This window comes from Copadichromis virginalis, linkage group LG23, assembly GCF_057382275.1.
Source record: "Copadichromis virginalis isolate Kocher_CV1m ecotype Utaka linkage group LG23, C_Virginalis_male_GT1.1, whole genome shotgun sequence".
In the NCBI taxonomy this organism is placed as follows: Eukaryota; Metazoa; Chordata; class Actinopteri; order Cichliformes; family Cichlidae; genus Copadichromis; species Copadichromis virginalis.
In genome coordinates, this window is record NC_140639.1 from 29,474,964 (window position 1) to 29,502,336 (window position 27,373).

The 27,373-nt window shown below is 42.5% G+C and overlaps 1 protein-coding gene across 1 annotated transcript; it reads right to left on the reverse strand.

The window, feature by feature from the left end:
* Positions 1–1,131: 1,131 nt before the first annotated feature.
* Positions 1,132–27,373, reverse strand: LOC146681124 (TSC22 domain family protein 1). The gene is made up of 3 exons (XM_085447539.1): positions 24,600–27,373; positions 3,883–3,934; positions 1,132–2,272 (listed from the first exon to the last, which is right to left on the reverse strand). Exons 1-3 carry the CDS (start codon positions 26,636–26,638, stop codon positions 2,024–2,026), a joined length of 2,340 nt encoding a protein of 779 aa, XP_085303665.1. The 5' UTR covers positions 26,639–27,373; the 3' UTR covers positions 1,132–2,023.

Below are 27,373 nucleotides of genomic sequence, written 5' to 3' on the forward strand. Positions count from 1 at the left end.
CAAACTCGCCATCTTCGGCTCCTCAGCCGTCGTTCTACATTTTTCCTGCTCGCTCCCCCTTTGCACGTTCTCGGGCGGATGGGCGGGCCGACCATAAGGTTCTGTTGGGGAGGCTCGGCCATATGGAACCAATGAGACACCCGTGTAATATATAAATATTTACGTAGTAGACTCACTTGCGCATGCGCACGGAGGTTTGGCAGAGCCAGCCATTCATGTTGTAAACTGGGAAGCCATAAATATTTATAAATTACCATTTTTCTAATACCTATAATTTTTCAGCTTCCAGAGGAGAAAAGATGTAAACATATGATAAATTTATGACTTAAAACAAAACAAACAAAAAAACATTCCCAGTTTTGTCATGTTTTTCTTTTTTTATTTGAGGTGCAACTGTCTAGTGCAATTGTAACGTCACATTTGTGATGGGCTGAGGAACATGCACAAAACATCAACATACTTCTGCTGCTGGGCATTTTCCTTTTCTTTCTTTTTTTTAAGCCAGATGTCTCATTATTGTGTTCAGCGCTCCAGTTGCACTGAGCAACTCAAACACTTGGCTGTACAAAAAAAAATAATAATAATAATAAAAAAAAAATGCTAAGATTTATTTAAACAAAACAAAACAAAAAAAACTAAAACTACACACGTCTCCAAATGGTTAAAGAGTCCAGAACATTTGAGCGAGTGAGTTTGAAGCAACGGCAGATACAGTACAAGGCCGTGTGTCACCACAGGAGAGACAGCATCTTAGTGTGGAGGTAAAAGGTCCTCTTCTGTTGCCACCCTGAGTAATGACATCACAGGTAGATCAGAGAAAAACCTGGCCATACCATAGATATATATACAAAATAGTAGAACAACAACAACAACAACAACAACAACAAAAAGGCTTCTATATATGTATCTATGGTTGGAAACCAGGCACTTGGCAGAGTTGAACTGGAAAATTTTCACCTATACAAAGATCACTAGCTAGAAACAGTCATGTCCTATCGAACTGCCTTCCTGCCATTTATTTTTACAGATCACTTGGACATTATTACATTAACAAGAGCCAAAACAAAATTAATAGGACAGACAAAACAAGCTTCTCCCAGCCCTCCTTAAAAAAACGCCAAAAAACATTGATCCCCTGCATAAATCTTTAATGCGTTGTCTGAGAAAGAACAAGGAGGGGGTGTCAAGGGTGGGCAACGTGGACCTCAAACTCAGTTCTCAAAGTGAACAATGAGAAGCAGCTGATATTTAATTCATAGATTTTATGACCATCCTCCCCTTGAAGAATGTCAAGACTGGTGATCCTCAGAGATCTGGGACTTTCCCGGATTGAGGGTGGGTTGTATGAATCTTCGGTCATCCGTTAAAAGTCCGCTTGGAAAAAAAAAGTGCAACAGGAAAACAGGAAGATGTTGAATTAAAAAAAACAAACAAAAAAAACACTGTGCGCTGATGGACAGTCAGGGTGCGGCAAGGCGGGGTAGGGGACGATGGCACATGTTTTCAGTGGGGAGGGGGTCACACCGCAACGTATTCAACGGCACTGACAAGAGCCTGCTTCTTTGATTGGCCGGGCCCTTGGTTAACTCCTCCCGCCCTCTTTTTTTTTTTTTTTTAGCGGCCCTGAAGATGGCGGCAGGGTCGGTTCCTGTTAGCTCTGTCCCTTTCCCCACATTGTTGTTGTCACCATGATGATGATTACAACAACAACCAGCATGACAATGAGGATTGTCTGAAGCGGGTGGTTAAAAGTCAGAAACGAGGCAAAGACGCGCACGCAGACGCACACACACTTACACATTACACATCGGTGTGACTCCAAAGTCAGTTAAATAAAATGTGCAACAAAAGAGAGTGGTTCATCCTCCGGCTGAGCCCGAGTGTGTGCTCCTCCAAACACTGGCAGAGTCTTAATGCTAGAGTCTGTTCACAGTATGACGAGACTCCTTTCTCCTCCTCCTTCTCATCTTCTTTCTTCCATCCCCCCGGTCTCTCATCGTCAGAGGGCTCTCCAATGTCTGGGTTACGCAGATGTGCCGGAGCTCTGCGTGGAGGGGCCAGCCGGGACCGGAGGTTGGGCGGTGCCGGTCGGGGAGCCACCAGTCTGGACTTGAGCCTGGAACTGAGCCATCTGCTCGGGGCTGGCCAGGGTCTTGAGCAGATTGTTCTCCTGCTCCAGCTGAGTGTTGCGCTCGATTAGCTCTTTGATCTGCTCCTTCAACACCTCCACCTCCTCGCGCACGGCGTACATCAGGTGGCTCTTCACCAGATCCTGGAGGAAGAGGGTGGGGGATAAAGAATGAGTAAATAATACAGCGGCACTGGGCTCCTTACACAATGACGACAACAATTACAAATGTGCTTCTTTCAACTTTATATTTCCAGTCAGAAGTGAAATTATTGAATGTTTACTGGCTGGTTGTTCAACAGAAAGCTAAGCTAGCAACAATTATCGTAGTTTTTAAGCTAAATTAAAACTCAAACTGTACTATTTGAGGCTCCTTAACCCCTTTCAAAATCACGTGTTACACAGTTTGACACGTCTACATCAGTGTGATATGGATGTGTCAGAGGTGCATGGCTCCAAAACTGAATAATTTGCACAATACAGTTTGAAGCAATAGATTGTTACATCCATTTTTTTTGCAAATATGACAAATTAAAATCCATACATTTAAATGAATATTTTATTAATGAAAATAAACTGTCATAAGGTTCAATAAACAAATTTTCTGGCAATTATTTTTCAGGCTTTAAATGGTTACATTTAGATTTCCCCTACAGTCAGGTTTCGCATTTTTGTTGACATTTTATAAAACATACTAAAAGAAGAAACCCATGAGTAGACTACAAAGTTTTTCCTCCGTGCACCTGCCACGATTTGGCATTTCCAATATGACTAAACGCCATTTTCCTCTACTTTACATCACTGTGAGGTAAATATTTATGCATGTTTTGTTCAATATTTAAGACTTTTTATAAGCAAAAGGGTTAGTCGGCAAGCTTGCACAATGCACTTGCAATGCACAATGCACAAATGTAATTTGAGTAATTTCTGCAGAATAAAAACAAGCAGACATTGACAGGCTGCTGGGGGAAATGGGTAACACAGCAAAGGCTAAATTAGAATGAGTCTTGCAGGGGCATGCCAGCTGTCTCAGCAGCACGAGGAAAACAAGGGCGACATGAACTCCTGCAGAAACAGCTTCACAGATTATTCCCATGATGACGATGACGGTGATGATGAAGGCAGAACAGAGCTGAAGGGGGATTTGGGTTTAATAATCTGAGCATCCTTGGCGGACCCTCCTTCCTCCTCCCCCCTGCCCTGATATGTAGCAACTAGGGAACAAAATGTTCCTGCACCGGAGTGGGAGGAGCCAATCAGCGGCCGAGTTATTTATACCGCGCGGAGGGGAGGCTCCTGCTTGCCTAGCAACACTTGGAAACTAGAGAGAGAAGGGGCGTATGTAGATGTATTTGGGGGGGAGGGGGTGGGGGCGGCGTGTGAATCCTTAGCCCGACTCAAACTGAGCTACCAGAGAGCTCGAGGGTCATCGGGACAAATCGCGACAGAGCAGAAAGCTTCCCCGCAAACCCGCAGGTGCCCTAGTGCGCAAAAAACAAAACAAAAAAAAAAACCCTTCCGACGCATCTGCATCTTAATTTCTAGAAAGCTCTTTCCAGTTTCCAGCGCTCTGTGCTCACTACACTGCATGCAGTGCAAGAAAACGCGAAAATAAAAAGGCAGGAGGGGCACAGTTTACCGCTGTAGGTGCTCGGGTTACATAACACCACAGGGCTGCAAGTACGTGCAGAAAGCATACTGCAGATGGTTTAAAAATAAATACATTTTTTAAAGGGGTACAAAGTGTCACCTACCATTGCTTGCTCGATCTTGTTGTCGATGGCCACCACACTTGCACCCGAGGAGCTGCAAGACAGAGAGAGGAAAACCTGTTTGATGATGATGATGATGCAACATTAGCTGTGACCACTGCGGCTGTTGTTTTTCTCCTTCTCCCCTTAAAGACAGCGCTGAGAGGGATTTTAAGAAGTCTGCAAAGGCACCTTCCCCCCCTTCTAATTTTCTGCTTACAGCCTCAAAGACAGAGTGCTGACATTTACCTATTGTCAACCCTGACTGATGCACTCTCCTTCCCAAGCGCAGAGGACAGAAACGAAATCGAGAAATTCCTCAGTTGACAAACGCCAAGGTCCATCGCCACCGGGTAGCACTGGGAGCTCATGCTATCCCGTCCATTAAAAGCCCCGCAGGCGACGCATCGTGTGTACAAAGTTGGACTCCGGCGGTATAAAAGTAGAAAAAACAGCGCATTATTGAGAGCCGGGTGCTGCCACAGCTCTCCGGGCGACCGGCCGGGAGAGAGCACACAAAGACTGAAAGCGGCGGGCTGCAGCTCCGCTCCCTCTCTCCCTGATGCATGCGGGAAAACAGCTCCAGCAGCCCGCTGATTGGAGGACGAGATAGCTCATTTGCATAACACATGCGGCTGGCTGGCGCCTGATTGGCGGAGAGGAAGCTGCTTATAACAATATATGCGACATATATATATATATATTTTTTAAGCTATCTCAGGGGGTGTCAAACATGAGGCCCGGGGACCCAGAATCGGCCCGACAAAGACTCCAATACGGACTAACGGATGGTTTTGGATAACGTGAAGTAGGACAGGCATATTTGGACTTTTAATGTTTTTTGTTTTGTTGTTTTTTTACAGCTTCTTGCTGATAAAGACCTCCCCCATGGCTATTTATGCTACGAAAGAGTAATTACTTAATATATTAAAAAACATAATGACAGAAAATTACTGCGTTCCCCACCCCCACTATCTACAGTAGAAATGTAGATGGGACATTTTTCTGTCCTTTTAAAACAAAAACCTTGTGTTTTATAATTAAAAAAAAAAAATAGTCCATCAGAACCTTTTCTGTAATTTTACCCATATCTTACAATATAAGCCCAGAGTCACGCTGACTCATGTCTCCTATTTACTCAAGCAGAATTTTTTTTATCATATTAAAAAACTGGGGCGTGATGTTTAAACTGCACTACTTTATCTTACATTGAGATATCTTGGAGATTAAATGTGTAATTGAATGTTTGTACACTGATAGTTCTTTTTTCTTTTTTTTTTTGTTACTGGTCCGGCTCCCATTGATATCAAACTGGGCTGTAGGTGGCTCACTAAATAAAACAAGAACATCCCTGTTTTACCTGTCACACCTCAAGAGTTATTACAGTTGTGTTTTCTAATTAGCTTTTATTTTTTATTTCACTTTGACTGATTATGACTTCTTATTGTATGGAAGAAATATGTCCCACGTAAGTTTGAGGAAAATCAGTACAAATATTACAATAAAAACAAACTTCTTGAAAGCAGTTGACTCAGTAAAGCAGACGTCCAAATTGTTATTAATCATGTTTGTCAATCATCAGGCAAGTTGTAACATTTTTTTAACCAGACTAACAAATACTAAAACGAGTATTTCCTCCATATTTTGTTTTATTTTCGTTAGTTTTCCAAGTTCACAAAATCATTTTAGTAAATGTAACTTGACCAGTTCAACTTAGTTTTTCTACATGATAAAGAAACACTGTTATATTTAATGGCAGAAGTGTGTCAGCATGACTCTTGGCTTAAACTGAAGGAAATAAATATTTTAAAATGACAGTAAAGTTTCTGTTAGCTTATTGTGCAGACTGTCCTGTGATCATAAAATACATAAAATAATAAAAAACTGAAAAAACCCATGTATTTTTACAATAGATGAAAATTTTAGTGAAAAAAAAAGTGTAGAGAAAAAGCAAAAACTTTTCATCATCTACTTGTTTATTTACTTAGTTGTTATTTATGTACTTTATTTGCTTTCGTGTAGTATGACTGACCATGGGGAAGGTCTTTATCAGTAGTAAAAGCTGCAAAAGTTGTAAAAATACAGTTAAAGATCTAAGATTTATGCCCCTTCTTCACATTTTCCAAAACTGACCAGTGGGACAGATTGGAGTCACTAGTGGGCAGATTCTTGCACCGGAGCCTTATGTTTGCCACCGCTAAGAGGGTCACACAACAGGGCAGCTGTTCAGACACAACAAGCCTTTTTTTGCTTTCTCACATCATACACAGGATAAAAATGTAATGCAGGTATGGCAAACCTTCAGAAGCTGTTATGTAAAACAATGTCGCCCCCTATTGGGTGTAAGTCGTGTATTAAAGCCACTCATACATCTGAATGCATTACTGGCACTACCATGGGCTTTGAGCAAATGTTATCAAACTGACCAGGAGTTGACCCTAAAAGCAGGTAAAAGCCAACCTTGGCACTGGCCAGATGTCAAAGATAAATATAAACACAAAGCCTGAAAGTCTGCCGAGTGGTTTTCATGTTTCATACCAAACAGTGCAGCAGCTTTTTCTCCTCTCCAGGCCTGTTTGATATGTGGATGCACTCTGCTGTACAGTCACACTGGACCACCCTCTCTTCTTTGTTAGCGAGGAGGCGTTGTTGCAGATTATTTATAAACTCCCTCCTGCTCTTCTTTTGCCAGAACAACGATTCAGCTGGAGGAAAGCTCAGCACTGAATTTCATTAACTGTTAATCATTAAACAGAAACGAATGGGTGTTAACCCAAATTCGGCACTTTGCTGTTTGTTGCTGCCACAGATTTTCTCATTTATTTTTCTTCATAGAAGAATTCTTAAAATTTTGACTTATTTCTTTGTTTTGTTTTGTTTTAAATTTGTTTAGGGTTTTTTTTTTCCAGTGGTGGAAACAAACTTCAATAGTTTCCTGATTAATTTCGTTCTAATTTCATTTAAACAACTGGATGGTTTGACTTTTTTTTAAAAACATTTTTTATGTAATTATTGGGAAATACAATGTGTAATCACATTAAATATATATTATTCCAGTTTAAATTAATAAAGCAACTCTACCTGAAACATATCAATTACAACTGTGTAATACTACTACTATTACGAGTAAAACAAAACATTAAATGAGGCATAGGAAAACTGCAGAGCTGACATCTTATCTCTCATTAATTAAGGAGTTATTTATTTTTGTCCAGCCCCCAGATTTACTTTTTTAAATTATAAATTAATTAACCATTATTTGCTTTCAGCACTGGTGGAACAAGATTAGTGGGAAAAAATGGCAATGACTCTCAAATTAACCCTCCATACATCATCATCATCATCTATATATGATCATGGATTTTTTTTCCTTTAAAAAAGAAAAAGAAAAAAAAGAAACAGAAAAATAGAAATTTCTCAATTTCAAATGTAAATATTTAGTTTCTTTTTTAATATTCCACCTTGGAAAACTAAAATGTTATGCAGTAATAAATTAACAAAACAAAACAAAACAAAAGAAAAACCACCATACTGTGATAATTATATTTCAGATCACTACAAAAGCACAAACCTCTCCAATAGGATCAATATTTTCCTTAAATGGTCAATCAGATTATTTAACCGTGTGATTTTTACGGTATGGAGGAGTGGACATAAAATAAAGGAAGTAAATTTACTGGAAACAAAGCATGAAAAAAAAGAAGCCGTTACTGTCCTGGCATTCGTGTTGTGGTTTTCGGTTTGAATTTCATTGACTGACTGCACGCATGTAAGAGACTGTAATCAGAGCTTGGAACAATCTGCACCTTTTAAGCACTTTAGTTGGGTTATATCAGTCCCTGGCTGGGATATTCATTAAAAAAAATAGCCGTGTTTAAACAAGGGAGTGTTGAAGGTTGGAGATCAGACCCCTCTCTGGGGAGGAGGAGGACGACAAGGCCTGTGGCCTGCTAATATCTTTGTTTCACTTCCTCTGGCTCCGGCATTGACTGTGGTGGCTCTGATGAGGGAACTTTGATAGGATCTAGTGATTTTAGAGAAGTCGGAAAAATAACATCTCCAGTTACTTCTGCTTTCCCCCCTTTAGCACACTTCACATCCTAAGAAGCATCATCACATGCTGCGGTGATATCTGCTTATAAAAAGAAAACAATGGGGAGGTGAGGGGGCTGCACGCCCACTATAAAAAGTAAGGCAATTTATCTACTAAAAAAGATTGTTATGCAAATATTTTATTGGGGTCTGGTCGTGTTGAGTGGCTCATTAGAGTGACTTTAACACAGTGCTTATCACTGACAGTTTGGACTGGAGGGAAAAATGACAAAGACAAAGCAGCTACAGCCAGTCACGCCCTCGTGCTCTCACAGTCGAGGGGAACGTGCACATGTAGAAGCAAGCCCGCATTGTCACTGAACAAATTGGCAGCTGGAGTTTAAGCGGCCTTTGCTGCAGGTAGAAGTGGGAAACACATTCACACGCTGATGCACGTTTATACTGGAAACTGCACCACAAGATCAACAACAGCACACAGACACATCACCGCACAGCCCCGCTGCCATCCGCCTGGATTTAACCCCACCTAGCCGCTGCAAGTCCTCTGACAATGTGACAAAACCACAGCTATCGTTACCTCTTCAGATGCTTCTCCAGCTCCCAGAAGAGCAGCTTCAGGGCCATTCCGTCCCTGTCCTGCTCTGCTGCTCCTGCCCTGGCCAGCCCCTTGTCTCTCATTGATGCAAACCCACTTCCCCACCAAAGTGTCTCCAAAACAAACACCACTGCCACCAACACTACAACCGCACCCCCTCCTCTGTCCTCCTGACCTATGTCCTTTGGGCCCGACCCCCTCACTCCCTTCAGCTGTGGGAGCTTCACATAGGGGCGTCTGACCAGCAGCAGAGACTAGGAGAGGAGTGTGTGCGCGTACACAACAGGAGTGCACCTTAGTGTGTTACGTCCTCCTGATTTGCCTCCTAACTAGGCCTGAATTACAAGTAGAGGCTGAGATGATTGGGTACGTGGAGCAAAAGCATAGGAGGGTGGGCAGTGATGTCACTGCGTAAGGAGTCACGTCACCTCCTCTTCTGTTGTTATGTAAACTGTCAGCAGAAATCAGGGTGATCCGTCCAATAGGATGAGCCACTTTTGACCACGCACCCCCCATAAGAACTCTCCTGGCTGTCTTTAAATCACTCCCTTTGCTCTACACCTCGTCTCCCTTTCATCTTTTCTGTAACAGCCTGTCTTTGATGATAAGAGAGGTAAGCCCTGAATACACCAGGCACTTCCCCGCACACCGCACCGACTCTTCAACTCATTTCGCGGAGAACGTTCACATTTTTAGCCATGCTGCCACCTCTCATCAGTGGTCGCACACGTGCCCTGAGTGTGGGTCTCAGCTATAGCACGCCTCACGTGTACCTCCACACTAGCAAAATTAAAAAAAAAAAAAAAAGAGATGGGGAAATACTTCAAACAAACACAAGCACATACAAAGTCTACACTAGTGTCTGAACAAAGGCCACAATAACAACAAACTGAGCCCAATTGTTGTTGCCAACATCGTCAATCAGGTCAATCAGCAGCACAGAGAGCAGCTCTGTGAGTTGCTGACTTGAAGAAAAGTAGAGAACAAAGAGGGAAAAGGGCAACTCTGAAGAGTGATGATGGCGAGGAGCCGTGGGCGCCACAAAATGGCGGAAAAAGGGCACACTTGGGGAGTTTGTTGGTGGGATTCAACTCGATGCACACAGTGAAATTATTAACCCCATTAGGTGGAAGTCACATCATCTTTTCTTTCCTTAACTGCCAGTGCCACTAATCCTAGTAACAGCTGGAAGTTGGCTGGTATCGGAAATAATCAGTGCAATTACTTTTGACTTGAAGCACCGATGCAAGACGGCCAGCGTTACTGCTCACGCTGTATATCTGTACATTGTGTGCTCGCACGCATGCTCGCTTGGAACAAAAGGTCTGAGTTAAGCCTTCACTGATGTTCAGGCAGTTTTACTTTCAGCCAATCACTGGTGCCGCAACAGACTTGGCTCAGCCAATTGTGGCAGACCTTGACGTCATGACATCGCATATGGGCTGCTTTCATTCATTATGCATCCAAGTCCCTCTAAAGCTTCTGTGTGTGGCCTGTACAAAAGTCTGACCTGTATGTTACTGTAGATATTGGACCCTGAAGACTACAGCCTATAAGAACTAATGTAGTAACACTGATGTGACCCTGATGTTTCAGGGACTTTAATAGCAAATTAAAATCCTCTTAGTTTTGGCGGTGATACCTTGTTGTGCAACTGCATCAAGCTATGAGACTGACTTAGTTAGGTAACGTCCCAAACGCTGCACAAAACAACAAGCAGGAGTCTGTGCTCAATTTAACGCTTTAGCAGCGCACCTTTGCAACAGCTTCACCCTTCTCTTCATTCAATACAAGCAGAACTCGACCAACACTGTTGTCCACCTTTTTGTACAGCTCCGAGCAGAAGGCAAAACAGTGGTGGGGTACATCGTTTGCCACACCCTGTGGAGCTTACATAAGAGTGGATGCGCTGCCACAATGTGGTAGCAGATGATGCAGGGTTTATGTTGTTCACCTAGTTAAATATATTAGTCTAAATATAATGTTTTGCTTCTTTTGGGGGGGGTTAAATTAATTTGAATGCATTTTCTCCCATTTTTATTTTCATTTAGTTCCCACACTGGGTTTGATTATTTCAATTTACATGTAGTTTAAAAAGTATTTAGTTTTAAATAGTTACATTTTTCATGTTACCATCTCACGCCTATGCTCTGTATTGCTTCAGTTACTTAATATATTTCTCTTAGCCCTAGTTTAAATTCATATTTCAGTTAACTAAAATGTTTTGTTTTACACCTTGCTTCAGTTTGATTGTTATCGCACCCAGTTTGTGGCTCCTAGCTTCAGAATTGAGTGTTAGGGCTTTTCTGTTCAACACTGGGAACTGCACAGTCAGGCAGTATCAATTTAATCTGCAGGATAGGGACCATTAAAAATAAAAATCGTGGAGCGTTAAATATTCTGTAAATCTAGAGGAGCAGCACTGTTCTGTGTCTGAAGAGTGTACAGAAATAGGAAGAGAGAAATGGAGATAAATGCCAAAACAAGCGAAGCAGAGGATGTCTTTAGGCTTTAGTAGCTTTATGCTGTAGAAAAGTGAGAAACCAACTGCACCAACAGCAACATAAATGCCCTTTAGTGTATTTTACTTCCGTTTATCTATGTTCTGCCTCATAAAAGCATCCAGCTGAGTGTAACTAGCACTTCCACCTCATTTTTATTATGTGGTTTGAGAGGAAGCAGAGCTGGGCGACCAACACCAGGGCTTTACAGTGTGACCAATTTGGTCTCCTATGCGAAAAAAAAAAAAGAAAAAGAAAAAAAAAGGGTCTCCGCAACTCTGGAAGTCTCTGCGTTATCAACAACAGACACATTATGCCCATATCACGATCTAAGATAGTCAGGGCCAGGACCTCTCTGATTGGTTGTGGTCCAGATATTCTTGTAGTCCTTCCCGTGTATACGTTTGAAAGAGCAGGTGGATAGAGAGAGGTGAGTAGCTTGAATAACGCGATATCAATTCATTAAATCCTGAATCGACTTTTAAATGTAATTGTATTTTGTCAGAAACCCCGGAATCTGAGGTTAAACCTCAAAACTATTTCAACAACCACCAAGCAACTAAAACAGTAAGTGAGAGCAGATAAACGGATTCCACATAAAGACGTAAACGCAGGGCGCGAACCTGGCGCATCAGAATTGTTGAGATATCGGCTTTCTCACCCGACGGCACGTACACGAACACACAATCGGTGCTGAAAGCCGACAGCTCACAGATTCTCATGCATCAGCTCCGCGCCCTGCGTTTACATCTTTTTTTGTGCTATATTCTTTGCTGCAGGTTTTGTCTCTCTCCAACCAAAATTGACTGAACCAGCAGCAAAAGAAGATCAAAACCAAGCTTCACATTTAGCTTCACATAAACATCGTCATGAATTTCCTCTAACTTGTGCTGTTTTGCTTCCACCACGATAAAAAAAAAAAAAAAAAAAAAAAAACCACACTTGCTGCACAGCTCTTTCTCTCAATGTTCTTCAAGAACAGTTTTCTATCTCAAATCTCTGTTTTCTGCAATATTCATTCGCTTATTACGCACGAGTCATGTACAGTGCTGTCGGCTGCTGTTTTTTTTTTTTTTTGGGGGGTGTCTCTCAAAAATGACCAGAGAGAGCAGCAGCATTCAGAAAAGCTCAAATTGAATTATTCACACACTTTGGTATTCAGCTTATCCCTCAAGTAAGATTCCTCTGCTTCCATTTTTTCCCCTTACATCCCTCTCTTTATCTCTCCCGTCCTCCAAGCTGCACATCACCCACCTCCTTCCGCATCACTTCTTCTCGAGCATTTGGTAGGCGTGAGCTTGTGTGTGTCTCCCTGGGCATGTGCATCATGTTTGTGTGTGCGTCTGAGGTCATGTATGCAGACTGGCAGAATCCAGTTTGGGAGGCTTTAACTCTGTCCTTTACTCAGCAACAGATGACATCTCAGATAATTTTTCCAAATGTGGAAAAAACAAAGGTGTGTTTGAACTGAATTTGGAATGACAACTGAGTCATTTTAGTATTTTGAAGGGTGGAACACCTGACTGGGCAGAGGTAGCGATGAAAGCCACCATTCTACCCGTCTGCAGCAGAGGATAATCTGCCTTGATCTATGCCCAAACACAGACAAAACTCCAATAAGTCTCATGGCATCAGACCTTTAGGGCTGAAGCTCAGTGAAGCGAAAGAGAATAGCTCACTGCCGTGCACGCAATGCCTTACATAACCAGCCTCAGTGCCATATGGTCCAGGAAAGGGAGGGAAGACAGCGAGATGTAGACTGAGCGACTAGTTCATGATGGTGCAGATGTGCCCTCTTCTCCTCATGGGAAAAAAAAAAAAAAAAAAAAAGAGATATCATTATCTGCCATCTGACAGATAATGATCTGCCATAAAGCTGGGAGGAGTAAGTGCAACAATAAATAATTGCCAAAAAAGGAGACAATCAGAAACAGCCAAGGGAGGAGACTGTAAGACCGAATGTGATACACATAACTGTAATCTACATATTTTACCTCCTTGAATGAGGTTATGTGGGTAGCTCGTTTTTTTGTGTTTGTGGGCAATAGGTGCCCTCGGTCACACAAGCCTACCTACCAGTCAGAAAACCCCTGACAGTCACTAGGGCGAAAAAGGTGTATTCTTTAACTGGTTGGAAATGTTTGCTAATTAAAATCAGCTGCCAAGAGGGTGCCACACCAAAAGCCTCCCTGTGATTACTAGTTGTAACTTAAAGTTGTAACTAACATGCTTCAAATGGCATGACTAATTTTAATGATAAAAGTTTGTTACCAGTTTGTGTCGCACTCTTCAACATAAAGTTACATAAAGTTTCATTAATGTAGCGCCAACTCACAATACAAGGTGCTTTATAGCGTAAAAATTCGACAATAATACAGAAAACACCAACAATCAAATGGCTGACTATGAGCAAGCACTTGGCAACAGTGGAAAGGAAAAACTCCCTTTTAACAGGAAAAAACCTCCAGCAGGACCAGGCTCAGGGAGAGGCGGCCATCTGCTGTGATCGGTTAGAGGTGAAGGGAGGAAGACGGGACAACAGACACACACTGGAAGAGAGCCAGAGATTACTAATAACTAATGATCAAGACTTCGCAAGCAGTTAGCAAGGAGTTCCAGACAAGTCCGTGTCTTCAATGCAAACTAGGAGATGGCAAGATTTTTGACCATTGACCAGCAGTTGCCAGGGGATCATTGACTTGTTGATAGGCCTCTATGACTATCCATTCATAATACTGGAGGTGGGACTACGCGCAAACTTAGAAGTGATCTTATAAACATGTCAATCCAGATTCTATACCACTGGACACAGTGAAGAAGAAGAAAAAGACATTCTGCAATAAATCTTACCCGCATCAAACAAATAGAAATAAGGAAAATATGGGAGACGTCACTTTAATGTTTTAAAAATTTCTCAAATTACGTTGAATGACAAGACTCGATGAGGGAATTTAGACATCACTTTTGTAATCATGTGGTCGACAGAATGTCTGTAAATTTAGTTACACTCAAAATAAGGTGATAATGTGTAGTTCCCAACAAACGGAGCTCAAATTGAACAATTAAATAATCGATTGTCAATCAACAGTTTACCCCTAAAGCTTGTGAAGGTAGGAGGTCTATAACAACGCCTGTAATTCTAGGAGGTGTTGCAATACTTTTTTGTTAAACACCTTGAATTTCAAGCGCACTGTGGTTGTTGAGTATACAAGAAATACCTGAAATGCCAGTGTTTAAATATTTATGAGCCTGACTATATTTCTGTAGTACTAAAAAGCTTTTCCAAGCTTTTCCAAGTACCCAGAATGATGCTTCCCCTGCACACTTTACTCACTATAATCCATGGGTTAAATGATTATACATCCAAATATTAGACAACCTTGGACACAATTACAATATAGAGGAAGTTATGTTGCCAAGCCTCGGTCATATGGGTAAGTGTTTTGTTTTAAGTTCGAGCACTCGGTGGAAACACAGCGAGCTTGCTTGTCACTACAGTAACAGTAAAGATCTTCTCACCAGCAGTTGAGAAACTTTGCTTGCAGCTCTCCGTGGTCAGCAGGCATCACGTAGTGAATTTAATGTGTTTGAACAATGAGAACCGCAGAGGCTTCACACACAATTACGATTTTACCGCTTCACTTTCAGGGGGAAATGTTTTTCTTGGATGGGTGCTACAATTCTCATGTTCTTGTCATGTGAGAATGAAAGGTGTTCAAAAACAGACCAGAGAAACTGGAAAGGAGAAGCTCAGGAGAGCAGGTGTAGGGTAATGACTGCACAGAGTCCCCCTGAAGAAACACAGCCATATCAAACTACAGCACACGGGTTCCCCACGAAGTTTATTTTGGGACAGAAACTCCTCAGCACTGAAACTGAAACCACAATGCAAACATCGCCAATATCATATTCCACATTACTATCACCAAAACACCCATGTAGAGCTGCTAATGCTGCCTTAAAGCATGCTAGTCTGCAATCAATGAACTAGAAATGCATAACAATAACTAAGTTTATTTTGTGTTAATGATCCAATCAAGATCAAGTGATCAGACTGTGATTAAAATCACCCCCCCAATCAAACAAAAAAACCTAGGTGTATAAGCTCAGGTCTTATAGCTTAAAGCATAAAAAAAATACGCCTAATTTCTATACTTTGTTACTATTACTTTTTCACTATAACACAGAATCTATTTGCCTGTTTGGTTGTTCAAATACAAAAACAAACTAACAAAAACTACAGCTTAGCTCTCTGAAGGATGCTAATATTATGATGCCATCACATTACCTGGCAACCAGCTATCAAAAGGCTGAAAAAGGCCCGATTTTAGCCTCGATGCTGCTACAACACCTTATCAAAGCATCCCATTTTTTCAATTTCGCAATGACAATGAGCTCTCATGTATAACCACAAAGGTTACACACCAACCTGGCAACAGGCTAAAATGATCCACTTTTAGCATATAAACCAAATCCAACACCATGTCTTTAGTCTCTCCAGGTGATTTAGTGTGTCAGTTTACCAACACCACAAACAGGCCAAACAATAAGGCAGCATGGCCATGTGCTAGTATCCAATAATCTAGAATCATGTCTGTGGTTATTCTCATTTATTTAGTGTTGATGAGTTAAAAAAATAAAACATAAAAACAATAATTAATTATAGATCAATTGTAATCAAACATGTGCCACAGAGGTTTTCTTGCTTGGGCCTCTTGTCTCAGACATTTTTATACATTAGCTTTACAAACACTAGATTTATACACCATTAATATACTGTTTGCTATATGATAAAGTGGCTTTCAAAAAAAATTTTTTAAAAGCCAATATGACCAACTCGCAAAATAATAACTAAGGACAGTCAGAAATCCCATGTATATCTAGAGGGATATATTTGAGGCTTTGTAAAAATGTACTGATTAGTTACACTCCTTACAGAGTTTACTTTGTGAAGCTGTAAGGATCAGCCTTTCAAATAATTTAGAAAGCCAGGCATTATGAGCATACTACGCCATGATTTTAAAAGTTCCACATTCTGAAATGTTTTGTTTCAGATGGTTTTCACTACTCAGAGACTTTGTCATCTCATGCACACCAGTCCCACGCACCTGCTGTTCAAACGTTCTGTTTGTGAAGGGCAGCCAGTCAGAAGAAGGATGGAATAAAGGGAAAGGGATTAAGTAAATAAGGATTTTTTTCCCCCCATAACGGGTATCTTTAAAAGAAAATTCCAAGAAGATGCATTAGGCTATAGAAGATGAATTCAGAAATGTGCCATGTGCTTTGGGTTGTCAGAAGAATAGTTATTTTGGACGGTTTAGTAGAGAATTTTTTTCCCTGGAGATCAGCCTTAATTAAACTTAAAGAATGTAGTTTGAGCATGTGGAAACTTTTAAGTAGATCCTCTTTACATTTGCAAAAACAAAACTTTCAGTAGTACAAGCAGTCTCCCACTTCCTAGCTACGCTGAGGATATGAAATTACTATATGCTCAGTTACCTACCATAAATGCATGGATTCATGTTCAATATCATCACATTTCTTACTTCTTAGGTCAGTGTGAGAAAAGCCAGAGAATTAAAAAGAAAAAAAAAAAAAATAACACCACAGTTATTGTGACACAGCCAGTTAAAATCATAAATGCACCTCCCTGCTTATCTTTTCCGTTCAGTACAAAAGCCTGGAGGAAAACAGCAGCTCACTCATTCCAATAAACTCCCTCTCCTGTAAACAGCGACAACTTCACACATACATGCACCATAAACCATGCCAGCAGCTCAAGCCATAAACACGCTTCTACATGCATGGACCCACATTATGATCTCAATGGTGTGGGACTTTCTTTAGGAGCAGCTCTGCATGAAGGCACAAGGCGGAGAAACGTGACACTCGTTTGCCCTAAAACCCCAACACATGCTGCCCAAAACAGAACCCGTCAGAGCCAGCGGACACTCTGATCTTGATCTCAGGACACGCAGGCACACACACACACACACACACACACACACACACACACACACACAAAGATGCACTTTCAGAGATGATAGCACAGTCTCAAATAGGGCTGCCACGATTTGTCGACTAGTCACAATTATGTCGACTATCAAAATCGTCGACGACTGATTTAATAGTCGACGCGTCGTTTGAAGCTTTGTAAGATCACAAAAGACGCAGGAATAAGTGGCAGGATTTAAGAGTGTAATAACGGACTGAAACAGAAGATGGCAGCATTGCATGTACAAGGATGTCAGCTACCGTTAAACCCTGAAGAAGAAGAAGAAGAAGCAGCTGTGTCCCAGAATTCATAGCGCGGCCCAGCGCAGTTTCCAACAATGGCGGCAGTTAGTTAGTTTTAATGTTACTCTTATTATTCTTTCTGGGTCACAAAATAAACGTTTAACATATTTTCAGGTGAGAATGTAGCTGTGTAAACCTCAAATATCTGCTCAGTTTATCAGGACACCACATATTTTCAAAAGCGCTCCGACGTTTTCGGAGACATCTGTTACCCACTAGCTCGTTAGCGAGCCGGGGGCTAGGTCACTAGCGCCGTGAGAACACCGGACTCCCCGCAAATCGTTTTCAAACCCACCGCCGTCTTTCGCTACTCAGGTTAAATATATATGAGTCACTTAGATAACTTAAAAATGTTGTTGTTTGGCTTTTTTTTTTTAGTATTTTATTTGTTCCTGAGTAAATCAGTTTGTCTGAGATTAAAGTTATAGTTTTTACACAGCTGAATAAACGTCAAGCAGACAGCTGATTATCAGAAGTGTGAGATGCTCCAGAATATACTCCAGTGTCCTGTTATATTTTAGATAGCAAGGAGTTTATTAAACTTCACCGAAACAATCTGCAAATTTCATTAAAATTTAATAAACTATCATCTTGTCTTTATTTTTAGTTAGCACAGACCTTAAACACTTAAAGCTGTAAGCTAATGATAGTTATATAAGAGCAGATGCTGCTGGTGCAATAAGCTGTAGTTTTACGTCCAATTAGTCGACTAATCGCAAAAATAATCGGTGACTAGTCGACTATCAAAATAATCGTTTGTGGCAGCCCTAGTCTCAAACATGACAGAAAATCAAATGCGCATGTAGAAAGCAGACATTTGCGTGCAGGTTACACTGCATATAAATCCCCAATGACCTTGAAATTAATGTGCAGAATTTAGGTTTGTCACCACACAGAAAAATTACACTGTGCCATGACAACTTCATCTACTGCCTTTCAAATGCAACTATATACAAAATGTTTCTACACTGAGGCAAAGGGGATGCATATTTATGCGACAAGTTGATGCAAATATGCTTATAGGAGCAAATCCATCTCAGAAATAACCTCCAGTGCATTTCAAACCCTTCCCTGGGATAAATCATAACAACCCCTGCATGCAGCAACCGTCCAAACAGTTATTACATGCCGATTTCTGACAGCAAGCACAGAGAAGATCCTAAACTGCTCATTTTGTTTGTACACTGCATGCAGGAGGGATGTGTCCGCTTAGCTGTAAGGCATATTTTAGGTCAGTGACTCTACAAGCATATTACGGTTACATAAACAACCACGTTTCAATGCTGTGATCATTTATGAGCCCACACTGCCACCTCGTGGTTCAGCAGAAGCACAACAGAGCAGACCAACAGTTGAGTCAACGTCTCTACTGAAGCGTAACGTGATGTTAAAACTAATTACCGGAGAAACAACAGCCCTCAGGTGTGACTTATCGCTCATGACAGATAGGAGATGCCGCCCAGTAAACCTGAAGCAGAGCTAAACCATCCACGACAACTCAAAGGGAAACCTGCTGAGCTCTTGCGGCAGTTCACAGTTCAAATAATACACCTGTAATGAGCGTGCTTGGAGAGGCGCCTGCAGGAAAGGGTTTAAGCTGGCCAACTCAAGACAAATTCAGCTGCAGGATTTCACAAAACTTCACAGACATATTTGTATAGAGCAGGGGTGTCAAACTCTAATACACAGTGGGCCAAAATTCAAAACTGGAACAAAGTCGCGGGCTAACATTAATATTTATTGAAAAAAATAATAATAATAATCTTCCTCCAGATTTAAGAATGAATCTCTTCTTATGGACTCAAACAAGTTTTGCTGAAAAACTGAATATGGAACAAGGAAAGCTTAATACTAAACAATATATATATTAGCTGTATAACACCAGTAGGCCAGCTCTAATAATAATTTGATATGGCTTCACGGGCCAAATGTAATTAGAGTTTGACACCTATGGTAAAGAGGGAACAACTTGTGCCTGTGAACTCATTGAGTTTGACCTCATGAAAGTCTTTGTGTTCCCTCAAAGAAATGACCCCAAATACCATTGAAAACATTTGATTCCACTTGCAAAACAAAGCCATCTTTTGCCAGAAAACATCTGTGATTTCATAGGTTTGTCTTGATCAAAGCAAACATTCCACGTGGGAAAAACTGAAGCTTGGTTTATCAAGAAAAAAAGTGGTTCCCATGTGGAAACCAATATTACATAATTATATTAGTTCACATCAAACAGTTCTGACTGATGGTAAGGAGAACAATAAAACGTGTGTGTGTGTGTGTGGGGGGGGGGGGGGGGGGGTATTATTGCCTTATGAGTTTTACTGGGGTGGCTATCATTCAGATTTTATTGATTTACTCAATGACACTTATCAATACTATTATCAGTGCTGCTATCCATATGTGGGTGTAAAATAATGACATAAAAGTAGTTAATGCTAGCTTTGACAGACCTTGTTACCAATGAAACTTTACATCTTTCTATCTCAACCTTCAATATTATGCACCTCTGCTGCCAGCATCTGGCATCTCTCTCTCCTGTTGAAAACAGCTGTGAGCAATTCATTTTCATAAGGTGTATTATCTGAAATGATCAGGAAAGCTTCAAGCAGGCCAACCTGCGAGGAGCTTGCTGGTGTTAACCTGCTTAACCGAAACCACCTCTTCACACGCATTGTCTTTAATTAAACTGCATTATGCTATGAAATTAGCTGCTGCTTTCTAACGGTCAATACTTTGGTATTGGCAAAACTTCTACCATAACCAATGAAATACCTTTTTCAATGAAATCCAAATGCTTGCAATCAAACTACAAAACAATGTCGCTAATATAAAGCTGCGAATGTGCAAGTTTTATAGGCAGTAAATCACTTGATTGAGAATTAATTCATAAAGAAATATCCCCATAATATTTGCTGCAAGCAAACTGAAAGCTCAGGTAACTTTGACATTCAGTCAGCTGAAAGCCTAAAATAAGTACTTGACAGACATTTACATATCAGCATTGTATATAAAGGAAGTATTTCTGCATTCATGTTGTGCAAATGATATAAATTTACACAGGCAAGCATGCAAATGCCGAATCAAAACTACCATCCTTTGGTACCCATCCATAAGCTAACAATTAACTACCAGTGCAGATAACTCACCACCTAAAATAAAGAGATATAACACTATCAGCAGAAACTATAGTGAAAGCTACTATTTTGTGGCTTCAATGAATTTTAGCAAATGCTACCATATTGCTATACAAAGCTGAAGAGGCACCTGGAAGCCAAACATCCTTTCTAAGAAAAACCTGGTCAATCTCATAAAAAGCTGGATCAGAATGCTTGTTGAAGTTGAGGAGAAGCGTCTGATGAGGTGATGGAGGAAAGTTATGTACTGGTGGGGCTTACTGCAAAACCTTCATCTGATGGGAACGTAAAAGGAACTGAGCACATTTCAGATCTTTTTTTTGGGTGACATGCCCTCCTCAGAAAATGAGGACCGCCCCACACCTTAAAAATTTTAATCAGTAGTGGGGTAATTTTGAAGAACTGTGATGGGCATTAACTTTTTTCCCCATGTGATAGACAAGACAATAACTGAATAAAAACTACCCTTCAGCGTTCTCGTAGACAAATCTAAGGTATCAATTACAAAATCTGATCAGAAGTCTGCTCCATGTCTCTCCGTGTGCAGTAAGGTTAAATGTGTACTTTGTATCTCCCCCTGAGAAACTTTCCAAAATCAAAACACAATTACACAGCCCTGAATTCCCATCACATTTTTCACCTGGTTGTTTGCCTGCCCCACAGTTTGAGAACCACCGGCATTGAGACAGTTTGCCACAGGTGTGTCTGTCGGTTTGCCTTAACCACAAAAAAAAAAAAAGAAATAAATGGAAAAGTCACTCACCTTGAGCACACTGCTCCAACAGGTACAACTGGCATGAAACCATAAATGCTACTGAACACCCTAAAGGCTCTACGTGGAAAAAACAAGACCTCAAAAGGTTTCATTTAGGAACTAGTATTACTGAAAGCTTTAAATCCAACACCCAGATGCAAAAATAGAATAAAACATTCCTGGACACCTGAGAGTCTGATGCTGTCAGGCATGAGTTTCTATTTTACTCTTTAATTTGTTGTCTCAGCTTGTTTGTAGTAGTCATGGTGCAAAAATGTGTGCTGCACTATGACTGTTTTAAAGCTTAATACCATTGCCATTAACAGAACAGTATGAGGTTTTTTGGTAACATTTGCTTTTCCCAGGTAATTTTTTTTTTTAAAGCATCATATTACTTGCTTTGGACTTGTTGGACCTTCTCCTGGTAACTGTGGGAGTGCTCAGCTGGATTTCCCTGAAATAAAAGGGCACCCAGAGCAACTTCTCTTTGATGCCAGCTACAGTCAAGTTTAATCTTAGCCATCGGGGACTTCCTCTGCTTTGTCAAAGCTTAGCTATGAATGACAAGTCAGTTAAAAGCAGGTGTGCCAATATTAGCAAACATGAATCATGAGGCCGAGCCAGTATAACTACAAATACAGCTTGACAGGTGGCTTATTATCTCTATGACCTGAAGAGGTTTTAAGAAGCCGAACATCTCAAATTCATATGGCCCTTTTCTGCTAAAATATCTAAAAGGGAGTCATTTAAACAGGAAGGAAGAGCTACACTCTGATGCTCATGAATCAGATCAGATGAAGACTCTTAAAAATGATCAATAATAATAGTGGAATTAATCCAACAATGAACAAATGTTTTAACTGCTGCCAAGGATGTGGACTTCATTGAAAAGGGTTGTAAAACACAGAAGAAAGCTTCAAGATGAGACACAATGCTGCTAATCTAAAGCTGAAAAAAGAAGCTGTGTAAAAAGTTTACAGGCCATAAATCACTAGAGCACACCTCTAGCTTTTACAGCTGAGGATGAAGTCATATGGGTAAATATCCATGCAAAATGTGCTGCAAGCAAACCGAAAGCTCAGGTAACTTTGACATTCAGTCAGCTGAAAGTCTAAAAGAGCACATGACAGATATTTACATACGGCATCATACATAAAGGAAGTAAAAGGAATAAATTTGCACAGGAGACCATGTACACTCTGAGTTGAAACTACCTGCAGAGGTTGAAAAGGAGGCTACTCCTAAAGTCACTTTCTCTGCAGATTCGCACTTCTACACAGTGTTGTTGACAGAAATGGAGAAACGTGTGTGCAGGACACAGACGGCAAGTGCACGGTCACCTAGAAGTGTGTTTGTGTGAGGTCATGAGTGTTTTCCTTCTACTCTGATATCCCAAAGTCCAATTACAGCAAGCTGATATTCTGCCCTAGGGAGGAGGACCCTGGTCTTGCTGTGATATTACTAATTAACATCACAGGGGCAGATATAAAAAAAAAAAAAAAACGAGAGCAGGATCCTTTGCAGACACACCCTTGCATCTTTGTTTCAGAACTTGGCAGTGTCCGTGTCCGCAGCTGTGCTAGATCAAGCGTTTTCGACCTCCTGACAGCTGCAACGTGACGGCTTTTAAAGACTCAATCTGGACTCTGACACACAGAAGCAACAATATTGAGTGTGAACAGGGCTGATTGGGCTCAACAGGAAACCGATCACCCAGGATAATGAGTTAGTGTCGATTCAGAGGTGGAAGTGGAAAGAGACCTCTGAAACTCTTTGGAAATTATTTTTCCTCAGCGATAGCCACTGACATGTTTCCAATAAGCCAACAGCCACAGACAACAATTTCCACCCTATTTTTCATGAAAAGCTACACCTACAACTGGATGTGTACAAATGTTAGTCATCATTAAGGTCACAACCTGTAGAGAAGAAAGGAGCATCTTAGGATTGGAAAGACAAAAGCCCTGGTGTCTAAGAGAAGAGAGATCACCTCAGATGCTTTCACAAAGAAAGGAAACAGGAAGAAAAGAGACTGTGACAGAGGGGGTGGAACGAAAGCTGTGACAGTAACAGAAACACACAGCCTGATCGCAGCATGACAGGACAATGACTATAAACAAAGATGATACACACACACAGCAAGACAGTCTGCTGCTGCAGGACAGTGGCTGATTCATGGCAAGAAAAGAAGCTGACTGACAGACAGAAACGCACTTGCACACGGCCTTGATGGGGTGCCACGAACTGCTGACAAAAGCCTCCACAAGCGAACACTGTCCTGCTCTGTCTGTGGCTCAGCGTTACTGAGATTACGTCAACATTAAGCCAGCAATCATTTGTTTCTCTGTTTCTTAAACTCGAACGCCAAGAAGACAACTGAAATCATGACGTGATAACTGAATTCAGCTTTAAATATTCTCTCTTTTGCTGCTAACAATTTGGAAGCAAAAAAAAAAAAAAAGTCTATTTGTTGCCAACAGTTGGTTACAAAAACACCACAACATCCACAGAATATGTTGTCCTTTTCTCCTAGTGGTCTTCAGTGGAGCCTGGTGGCAGTCCATCAAATGCCCTCTACACTCTGGGGAGGGGGGGTTAACGGTACTCACAACATGGATCTCCTGCTTAACCAGCTCACAGGGCAGCACTATGGTAACAGGAGAATGCTTCCATGACACTATTCTGTTTCTCTCTGTCGCCACAGTTTTTAGATTTATGCAACACAACTTTACGCAAATGGGTCAAGTCCCCCCCGAAGCAACTAAATTTAAACAAAGCTTGCTTTTTTTTTTTTTTTAGAAACTACTAACTCTAGAAAATGAGCATTTGGTATGTGTGCATATAAATAAACTGCTGCACAGTTCTCCATATCATGGCACATATCAACAGAGCTGGTGTCTAACAAAAGATTAAATCTAAGGGGAGAGTGAAGGGAAAGGAAACTCAGACTAAAAAACTGGACAAGTGTCCAGTAGATGGATAGAAATGGGGGGTGGGGGGATGAACAGGCTACAGCATCTGCTGAGTCACAAGCACCTCAGTGAGTCAGCAGCTCCGCAGCCACTGATGTTTTACAGCAGCAGTGTCCAGTCGGCTTTTTTTTTCTGATGTCTGGTGTGTTGATAGCTGTCAGGGGGACCACCTCAAGGGACACAGGATCAAGCACATGTGACACTGAACTTCTAGTTCTGATTTAAACAACAAGACCAGAGTGTGTACCACTGATGTGGGGGGGAAAAAGAAATTACAGGAATGGGAAAGACTTATTTTGTTTGTACCTCAGCTTTGCCTACAATGTACCAAGAATAGCTTTTTGTTTAATTAAAGACCTTCACAGTTTACATTAGAATCAAACAGTTTAGGTAGCACAAGCCATTCATCCTCACCTGTCCTCCTCTCCTTCACCATGATGAGTTCTCAGGCCTGCAGCCACCATGAAGGCACTGGCCTCAGCGGACATCCCCATGTGGGCCAGAGTTCTAGCAGCACTGCCAGCTTCTGCGACGCCGTCTCCACCTGCTGCAGCCCCCAGCCTGGGCAGCCCGAGCAGACCTTGGTGCTGGAGCAGAAGCTTCTGGGCGTCCTCCAGCTGGGACGCTGTTATGGCAGGAACATGGGTGAAGGTTGTGCCTGGCGTGAGGATGGGCTGAAGATCAGCTTGCAGCGCAGTCAGAGGCATGTAGGGGGTCCCGTGGGTGGGTGCTATGGTGATGGTGCCAGCAGAATGGGGTTGGGTTTGTGGCTGTGGACGAATCTGGGGTTGAGGTGGAGCTGGGAGGGTCTGGGGCTGTCCTGCGGCAATGGTTGCTGTAGCAGATGGGGCAACCTGACCATGATGGGGCAGCTGCTGGGTAATGCTTACGGGCTGCTGCACCGTGACCCCTGACAGTGGCGTCACAGAGACTATAGCCGTGGCATGCGGCAGTGGAGGTTGGACTTGTGTCTGGAAAGGTGCGGTGGGCTGAATAAAGTCTGGTTGTCTGACCCCCGTTTGGAGCTGAGGTGCAGGATACCCTCCCTGTGGCTGAGGCTGTAGAGGATCCACAGAATAGGGCTGCTGGGGTTTTACTAGTGGAGGCTGGCTTACACCAGTCTGTGGTGTCACCTGTGGTGATGCAGGAGGGATACTGACAGGAACCGCTGGCTTCCCTACAACAACCTCCTGAGGTGAAACATAGGTTACAGGTGTGGTTTGTGCCAGTCCCAGCAGTGGACTCTGCATGGCTTGTGGACTAGTGAAGTCCTGGCTTGGTGGCTGATAGGGCTGCACGGTGTGAGGGAGCTGTACGGCAGCTACACCTGGACTGATCCCAGCATTACCTGCTTCAGGGTCTGCAACCACCTCTGCACCTTTTGCTGCCTCCGCCATAGGAGGATGAGGAACCTCCTTTTCGTAATACTCTGTGCAAGTCCATCTCCCTTTGCGGAACGGCTCCGAGTTTGTGTCTAGTTTGACCACCCTGAAGCGAGAGCCGGTGGCTGTCTGAGTTTGGGTGTGGTGAGTCTGAGTGCTGGGAGGAGGAGCAGTAGCAGCAGATGGACCAGTTCCTCCACCAACAGGAGCCACCTGCCCACCCATGTTAGTGTTATCAAAACCTGGAGCAGCAGCAACAGCCGACACAGTAGAAATGTTCACACTGCCTTGTACAAGTGGATCAGTGGCTGCCCCACCAACAACAGAGGCTGCAGGCTGGCTTGCCCCCCCTGCAGTTTTAGTGTTATCAAACACTGCTGGTGGCCTCTGAGGCTGGTTAAGACCAACTTTGGAAGCTATAGATGGGCTGGAGCTTGCCAAAGGAGCAATGGGAAGTGTTGGCAGTGATGCTTCACCTCCTCCTAAGCTGTCAGAGTGATGATGGTGGGCCTGGCTGTGCTGCTGAGGGTAGTACTGATGATGCACAGTCCCGTTTACCATAGAGGGGTGATGCTGAGACCCCTGTGGGATAGAATGAGGCTGGAGAGGCTCATTGGGTGACACCAGTCCAGGCGTGTCGACTCCATGGAGGCTGTTCAAAGTCTCATCAGAGGAGCTCCTCTCCGGCACACCCGTATCCGTGGCCTTTGACACGGACACATCTAGCATGTCAGAGGAGGACAGGTCCTCAGTGTGGGACTCATCCATGTCGTCGTAGCTCTCAGTATCATCTGCCAAGCTGTTGTTGCCGCTAACGTTTATCTGAGCAGAAGTGACACTTGTGATCTGGAAGCCGCTTTTCTTCTTCACCTGAGCTCCAGCCACTTGGGACTGAGGCTGATGGTGGAGTCCAGGAGAGGAGGATCCAACCTGGGTTGGATTGTCGTCCACTGCGCTGACACCGGCAGCGGAGGAGGCTGGGGGCGCCCCGCTGCTGCCTCTCCTGTAGTGGTAAGCGGTTTTCCGGCTACCGGTCCCGGACAGGTCTCCGGGGAAGTCTTGGTGGTGCATTTTTATGCTGAAAGAGTTTCTCGAGGCCAAAAAGCTGCGCTGCCTACTAGCTAGCGCAAATAGCGAGCCATAAGTGAAAAAGTCACGTGATTAACGTGCCTTGAAAAACAAACACACACACACACACAAGCCAAACGCTCCCAGCTGCAGTCAGGCTAAAACCCAAGCTTGCAGGCGGTGTTCCTCTTCCTAACTCTGCAGGAGCTAAGCTGCATGACAATAAAAACAACACTATAATCGATTACAAAATAAATCAACAGAATGCGAAATCCAGGTAGCCGCTGGCTAGCTAAAGCTGCGCTGGGTCGATTAGATACGCTCCTCTGGAACTTCGTGTATCCTTTCACCCTCCCGATTACGACTGTATTTTTGAGGATATTGCTGCCACTTTAAGCACGGAGAAATAAGGCAAACCGTGAGCAAATTCAGCTGCACTCAACCGCTCCTCAACGCGAATCTGCAAGCCTCTTAGCTGGCCGGTGCGTGTCGCAGGAAATCAGCCGTCGCATCCATTCCTTCTCCCGGACGTCGAGTCTCGTTTTACACCTCAGAGACCAAAAAATGAGTCAGAGACACCTTCTGCTCTTAATGAACGACGGTGTTAAATAATATCCGTCTTTGTAGTGGTAAAAAGTACTCGTTAAGTCCATCTCAGGTTGTCGTATCACGTCCGTGTTTGCTGTCTCATTGCCGGTGAGCAGCGGCAGCAGCTAACGGGCTGTCAGTCTCAGAGGA